Below are 8,026 nucleotides of genomic sequence, written 5' to 3'. Positions count from 1 at the left end.
CAAAACTCACAAATATAGCCATGTAAAGTGTTGAAAGATTTCGTTATGCGTTGTAAAAGCCCTTAATGCCACATTCTCAAATTGTGACTCTGTGTGACTTCTACGACCTGTACCAAGACACACATACATGTGGTTGCACCACTTGTTTCTTTTTGAAATGGCAAACATGCGAATGCACTATAGGCATGTGGCTACTCTATTTGGGGACCACACTCTTCTTATGCCAGTAAAAACACCTTGTGGAGTTCACAACACCCAAAAGGTATAATACCCAATCACACACACCAATGAGGTGGGAAATGGTGGAAAGCCATGCAAGGTACGGATGGGCTGCCACGTGTAAAGATGGGGAGAGCCACGTAGGACGGAGAAGAACGGCCACGCCTGCAAGGGGAAATGATAAGGATGGCCACGTAGGACAAATGGGAGGAGGGTGGAGCTGAAATTTGTGACAAAATCTCTGTTTTGCAGGTTTTGGAAGTTGGGAGATTAGGCAGCATAACCAGGAGCACCATTAAGTTTGTGGGCAAAATCTCTTGAAATCTCCATTTTGCAGGACTTGAAAGTTGGGAGTTTCAGCAACACAACCAGGTAAGCACCATTGTGACCTTAAGTTTGTGAGCAACATCTCTGAAAATCTATGTTTTGCAGTTCTTGAAAGTAGGGAGTGTTTCAGCAGAGCACAACCAGTAGCACCATTTTGTTTGTGAAGCAACATCTCTGCTTTGCAGGTGTAGGAATTTTCAGCAGCAGCACTCGTGAAATTTGTGAATGCCTTGCAGGTCTTGGACGTTGGGAGTCTTGTGGTGAAGAAGATGCGGAGAATCACAGCTTCTCGCTCCCGCCATAGCTTCGTCACTCCCACCAGGACGCTTACCCCAGCCCTCCAGCCTAAATTCCTTTCCTCTCAGGCCTCCCCCCCCACTGATACCAATACTGATGACTCCCCCCGTCCTCAACCCATCAACCCACCTAGCCCTTACCCTTCCCCTCAGATCCCCCGCCAGAACCAGAGTTTGTCTCCACCCCCCCTTAGACAATCTGCTGGTAGTCCTTCAGCCCCTCCTGGAACGGATTATCTGTCGCTTTTCCAACCCAGTTACGGAAATGCCCTCACCGGCGTGGGTGCTTTCTCTCCCGGTACGGCAAGTCTTTTTTGGTGCAATGCACGTCTTCGTGCCAAGAATAGAAATCACATGTGTAATACTGGTTAACTAAAACGAATGTAAAAGAAATTTCGGAATTGTGCTTAATAACAATTTTGTAATCGCGAACAGGGGTTGGAGTTCATATTGCATCAGAATGGTTACTCGTTCAAGTTGTGCTGAGTGGTTTAAATTAAGCGGACACATTTTTGCATTGGCATTGCTTTTGGCCCGTCGCTCGGTGAGAGCTTAGAGATACACGTTAATTCCCATGCTGGATTAATCGTCTGCATTGCCTTTGGATTCTGCATTGGACTTCGGGGAGAGAGCATATGCATCTTGTGGTTGAAGGGCAATTTCCCTAGAGGCCATTAAGAAAGAATAATAAGACTCATCCTCTAAAAACACAAGAAATAGAATCTCATGATGATCACTCACAAAGTTGAAAAGCACAAACTCTATCGAGCATAGCATGGACTAGCTACTATGACATCCCCTCCTAGTGATGGGTGTAGACCATAGTATAAACATATTCTCTTACTCATACATATCGAGACAAAAACACATGTGTGTTTTGGGCATGTTTGTGAGAAGTGCAGCGGAAATGAACGGGAGAGAGAGAGATAGCACGCCTCACACAATTGAGAAGGAGAGAAAGGAGGATCTCTGGAGAAAACCCCGCTACAACTGGGGGAAAGCCTCGGAACCAATGGGCTGCTCTAGAGCTCAGACAAACAGCTCAACAACCACGAACACGGGAGGCACAGAGAGGATTGGATGAACTGCTCCACAACTCTCCCCTAGCACTCCTCTACAAGGCAGGCTCCCCTAGCACTCCTCTACAAGGCAGGCAAAGCTGCTCCAGAACTGCTCAACTGAGCTGGCAATGCTGTTGCACAAGATGATGATAAGAGGGCTGAGGGGGGCCTATAGCCTCACTCACTGGGTGGGCACACCCACAAACAAGGCCCTCTCTCTTAGTGACATTAGGAGATGTTGATCTCTAACAGGTCCTAGGTTCATCCAAATACATGTTTTGCAGACACTAGTCAAGTTTCCATCCATGTTCTGGCCTGCTGATATTGTGAAAAAGTCTTTGTATCTTAAAAGGCGCATTACCCTATCAGCTGTGATTTCCAAATCTTTTGTTGAGAATGCTCATTTAGGAGAGAGTAAAATGAAATACTAAAATCTTTACAAGCAATTGTAGCTTGAATGAAAGAATTATTGCTGTCGTGATTGAGTTTGCATTAGTGCCCATTGACATGTAAGGTAATAAAAAAGACCTCATTTTGGTATTTTCCCCCAAAACTTGAACTTTTTTCTTTCCCCCCATGGTAAGTACCTGTTATACAATTTATTCTTGTATTAGCTGAACATAAAATAGCACAAAAATTCTTGTCTTTAAAAACTTTGTTGAGAGTAATAGCATCAACCTTCTTATCAAGTCACATGATTATTTGCACTTCAAGTACATTGCAAATCAAATATAGCACATCTATAATAAAAGCTATACACATCTTAAGCGTAAATACATTTTAAAAATGAATAGCATAATTCACAAAGAGAAGGAATAGCTTAATCAATTTTGATACAAGTCTACTATATGGTTTGCAAATTTAATACAAGTCGAGCATACGAATACAACTCTAATAAAAAAAAGGAAATATTTTTGTACAAGAGCATATTTTCCTTCCCCTTTAGTGCTAGCCTTTGTCACGGCTGAGCCTGCCCGTCACTCTGAACTGCCAACAGAAGCTCAGTATGAAAACCTTTGAATAAATGGATGCTCAAGATTGTGTGAGTGTGTTGATATGAATGTGTGAGAGCATATGTTTATACTATGATGATACACTCATCATTGAAAGTTGATGACATCGGTGGGGATGTCATCATAGCTAATCCCTGCAATGGGTCATAGAGTTTATGGTTTTCGATCTTTTGAATGACTGTCATGAGATTGAAACTGCACTATTTGTTGTATCTTCAAAGGGACATGTTTTACTGCATTCATCTATATATGTGTGTGTGTGTGTGGGGGAGGGGGGGGGACGGAGGGGGTGCGCACACGCACTTATAGATGAATGCAGTAACATGCCCAAACTCATCCTTTGAAGATACAACTCATCCTCCTATCGATCTCTTTAAAGTGGGCGATTGTGATTACGTAGAAAGACATAGAGCGCCGTAAAGTCATGCTTAATGGTAAAAGCGAAGCAGTTTTAGCCAAGGGACCCAGTTTCTGATGAATTTTTGTCATTGTGCCCACATAGGGATGGAATGTTGAAATGGAAACATTTAATGTGCTTTGTAAATTTCTGTTGGTCATTGGTTCCAATGCTGGTATTGGGATAATTCTTTCTATCTTAAATGGTGCGTTGCCCTATCAGCTAGATTTAGATTTAGATGCTCGTTGGGGAGAGACTAAAATGAAAACGTTTAGACTTCACAAGAAGTTGTAGCTTGAATGAAGAGATTTTGGACTACCTTTTGATTAGCCTTCTCCTTTAGTGCTAGCCTTCGTCATGGCTGAGTCTGCCCTTCACCTCCCGAGTGCCGACAGAAACTTAGTATGAAGACTTTGTATAAATGGATGCTCAAGTATGTGTGGGTGTGTGGATTTGTATGTGTGAGAGCATATTTTTATACTATGGTCTATAGCCACTGTTGGGTGCTGATGACGTCAGTGGGGATGTCATAGTAGCTAGTCCCTGCTATGCATGATGGAGTTTATGGTTTTCAACCTTGTGAGTGACTATCATGAGATTGACACTGCACTATGTTGTGTTTTTAGAGGATGAGTTTGGGAATGTTCTTGGATTCATCTAGGTATATATAGGTTCCAATGCTGTCTTTGGTATATGGAGTTCCAGTTTGCTAGGAAAAAGGCAAAACGCCTTTCAGCTTTACAGCATCAAAAGCGAAAAAAAAATTCAGGACCTTTTCAGAGGCTTGGATACATAAGTAATTGCATCCTTTTAATTGAAGGAAAGGCATGTCTAAGTATTGGAAACCAATTGTTGACAAGCAAACTGACTGGGAGGCCATAAATAGTCACATTGAAACAGTTGATGGCTAACTCTAATGTCTGCAGGCATAGTGCAAATATTTGCAGGCATGGTTTTATGGTTTTAGGGGAAATATTTGGAGGCATGGTCTAATGGTGATCTGCCTGCTTTTTTTCCCCCATGCATGTTGTCTGCTTGCAGTTTTTTAATATGGATTTGTAAATTCATTTTATTACAAAAAGGTGATTTTTTTGCTTTGCATTGTTTTACGATATGGAATTTTAGGACTCTGGAGGGAAGCTTATCTTGCAGTATGTAATTTCATTAATTCAAGTTGAGGAAACTGTGTGTCTAGTGTAATTGAAAGCATTATTGATGCCTTTGCTATGGTTTTGAAATAGTTGTAGAATGAACAGTTGATGTCTAATCCTTTGTTATGTTGATGGAGATTTTTGCAGGGAGTGTTCTGAAAATCTCTTCTCTACCCCGATTTGTATTGAAAGAGGATATTGTTCACCATTTGAGAGGAACTAATGTGGACCCGGAGAAAATCAAGTTTGTCTACAACCCTGTGTTCAGGCCAGATTATGTGTGAGTGACCTTTTACCTTGCCTTTCCTCAAAAATTTCAAGAAGTATGTATCTAGATTAACAAGCCTATACGCAACACAGGCCAGCTGGCAATAGTACTAATGCCATTAACTAGGTTTACATGGAATTTTCAATCTGCTAATTTAATGACCCTCTTTTGTGATGCCTATTATACAATGACACTAAGAGATCTATGGGAATAGTACTGTAGAACATTGCATTCTGCTTTCTGCATAGTGGTTGTGGAATCCACTAAAGGTTTTTGCGGTATGAATCATCAAGATGTGAAGTTACTTTTCATTATCTAATGAAAAGATTGAATGCAAGAGATCAAAAGTATCAGTGATGTTTACTTCTGTGGTGAAGCAGAGGCATTCGTTGGCCATAAAAGAATCTTTACGGCTTTCATTTTTAAATCAGGGATACCATGTAATACATGATGGACCTTAGTTCCAACAGCCTGCTATGTGGGCCGACCAACAGCAGGGGCCCTGTGCTCTACAAAAGGAGCTGCCTAGCAGCCCTACATGGGCCTGGGCCCCTGCTCCACACAGCCCGGCCTGAGGGCCAGCAGCAGCCCTGGGTAGCTGACCACATGCTACTCCATAGATGGCCACACTGCCTCCAACCTGCCCTGATCAGCAGGAATCTGACCTGCAACCCCAGGCGCCTCTAGGAGCTGTCACGACTCACGTGGCAGCAAAAGAGGCCAGATGGAGCCCTCAACATCGCTGTACAGACCCCATGCCCCTCTTAGGATTCTCCATAGCTATCGTGGCAGCATATGGACCAGCAAGAAGCCTCGGATAGCCACACAACCCTACAGTCAGCCCTACCCTAGTCTACCCTCACGGGGGCAGTGACACCCACAACATAGGCCCTCTCTCAACCTTGCCTAGTCTCCCTCTGGGCAGGCATACCCACAAGCAAGGCCCTCACTCACCAAGGTGACATCAGGAGATGTTGACCTCCAACAGGAGCCCCTCAAAATAGTCCACTGAATGGGATGCTGTTTGAAGTGACAACGAGATATCTGGAACTGCTGGTTTCTGTTCTGCTAGGTCCGGTTCCGCTTTCGCATACCAGTTTACCTTCAGTCAAGAACCTGTCTCCGAACTCAAGCACTCTAGGTACCAGCATCCTCCAACTGTCCCCGTCATGATGGGTGAACAGCCTGAAGTCCTCCTAGCACCAAGCTCTTGGGGTCTGTTTCAACCCATCCTGCATCTACCTAGGTTTGCAACCAAAGAACATACCCAAGACACCATATTCAAGGCATAAATCCAGATTACCTGGACCGTGAAGCTCCAACTATGGTTCTATACCATAGTTAGGGGAAACGGAAACGGGGAAACGGGGAACGGAGACGGAAACGGAAACGTTTCGGGATTTCTGCGAGGGCTGAAACGGGGAAACGCCACGTCAGCAAGGGAGGGGAGTAGATGATGATGGAGGGCTGAAGCAGGCTGCAGGAGAGAAAGGAGAGGAAAGGAGTGAATGGGGCTGAAGGAGGGCTGGAAAACCTTGAGGATGGAGAGAGTATGAGGCTGAAGGAGTGGAAGGAGCCTGGAGACCAAAATCAAAAGCAAAAAGACAAAAAATGTGATTTTGGAGACCTAGCAGCCTGTGTTGTCTAAAACGGCACGTTTCAGGGCTCTGAAACGCGTTTCAGACTGGCTGAAACGTTTCAGCCAGCCGTTTCAGGGTCCTGAAACGTTTCAGACCCTGAAACGCGTTTCAGAAAACGGCGCTTCTCTGAAACGGCGTTTCAGGCCTGGCTGGGCTCTGAAACGCGTTTCAGCGTAACTGTGTTCTATACTGTTGTCCCCCCACACCCTCCATCTGACCCTGAGTTCTCAGGTCCTGTCGAAGAATCCCCCTCTATTGCAGTAACTCCAGCCAAGCAGCCAGATAACTCCAGGCACTCGTCACAGTTTATCAGCTTCACAAAGAATCCTGACTCCTTTTTTGACCAATCCTCAATGTTTGACATTCTGACAGTAATGCCGAGGTCTACATACCTAATCTTAGCAGCACTCGGAGTAGCCCCCAAGAAAAGTTTCTCTGTCACCACTAGCTGAGTTGAACCGTTTGACTTTGCTGGCACTCTTCTTCTTCTGATCAGCCTTCTTATTTTTGCAATCCTTGACAAAATGCAATGGCTCATCGCAGTAGCACTTATTTTCTTTCTTTCTCTTCTTGTTGTTGTCTTCATCTAAAGAGTCCGCTCCGTCGTCAGATTTGGGCTTGCCTTTGCCAGGCTTACCCTCGCCCTTGCCTTTTCTCCTGTCCTGAGCTATTACAGCCTTGTCATCCTTATCCGTACCATCGAACTTCTTTTCCCGACCTTCTTGCAACTGCAGCAATGGAACCAGCTCCTTGAAAGTCACCGGTGCCGCCCTCTGCCTTGCAGTCTCGTAGTCACAAAACTACTACAGCTCCAGGGGAGCATTCCCAGCAAAACAACCTTGCCATCATGGTCGAGCTCATCCTTTGACCAACTGCCGCAAGCTGATCCCGCACCACCTTCATCTTGATGATGTGTTCCTGTACTGATTCCCCTTCATCTATCCTCATACTATACAGCTCCGTCTTGAGGTCCAAGATTCTCGTCTCATTTTTTAGCTTATACATATCCATCAATGTTGTCCAAGTCTCGAAAGAAGAGTTTGCCATGCTTAATATGAGGCAACACCATATCCGTCGTCGTACCCACAATGATAGCAGGGCTTCCGCATCCTGGATTTGCCATGCTTTCACTAATACAAGGTCCATTGGCGTTGTCACCGCCGTTGAGGTTGATGTGGTTAGAGTAGTTACGGGGGATGAGGCAACAGCTCTGTCCCCATGGCAACACCAAGTAGCTCTGAACCTTCATTTTCCACAATGGGTAGTTGGTCCCATTGAGCTTGTCCGTCTCGCCAAAATTTGGGATGATATCAATTGGCCATGATAATGAACTGAAAGAGGGAAAGAGTTTAGATTGTTGTACACTTGTTTGAAGCTGAGCCTCTCACCTGGGTATAATCCTTTAGGTCACTGCCTGAACCTGAGCCTCTCGCTTGGGTACAATCCTTCAAACACCGAAGCTAATTTCTCTGAGCAATGAATCAAGGTCATCCTTCAACAAGGTCCTTGCCTTCAAGCTACACTTCTTGAGAACTTACGTTAGTGCTCTGATACCATGTTAGAAAATGAAATCCCACCGGAGGGCATCTCGTAGCAGTAGACTGATAGATAAGCTTAGGAATTACACGCGGAAGAGTTTGACTATGGAATCAAA

General features: G+C 44.5%; 1 protein-coding gene across 3 annotated transcripts in view; it reads left to right on the top strand.

Annotated features, from left to right (window-relative positions):
• Positions 1–281: 281 nt before the first annotated feature.
• The window catches only part of LOC147879996 (uncharacterized), a 49,668-nt gene continuing 41,923 nt past the window's right edge, over positions 282–8,026 (top strand). Inside the window, exons 1-3 of one of the 3 annotated variants that reach the window (XM_087371367.1) lie at positions 282–591; positions 783–1,140; positions 4,612–4,744. In XM_087371367.1, the coding sequence (XP_087227493.1) occupies positions 816–1,140; positions 4,612–4,744 (458 nt within the window). In that variant the 5' untranslated portion in view covers positions 282–591; positions 783–815. The remainder of the gene's footprint in view (positions 592–782; positions 1,141–4,611; positions 4,745–8,026) is intronic. The other 2 variants (XM_087371366.1, XM_087371365.1) reach the window with 2 other exon arrangements.

This window comes from Dipteris shenzhenensis, chromosome 33 (assembly GCF_047967505.1).
Source record: "Dipteris shenzhenensis isolate YYH24624 ecotype China chromosome 33, Dip_SZ_1.0, whole genome shotgun sequence".
Lineage (NCBI taxonomy): Eukaryota > Viridiplantae > Streptophyta > Polypodiopsida > Gleicheniales > Dipteridaceae > Dipteris > Dipteris shenzhenensis.
The sequence above is the reverse complement of the archived record's forward strand: the minus strand, read 5'-3'. Positions and strand labels throughout refer to the sequence as shown.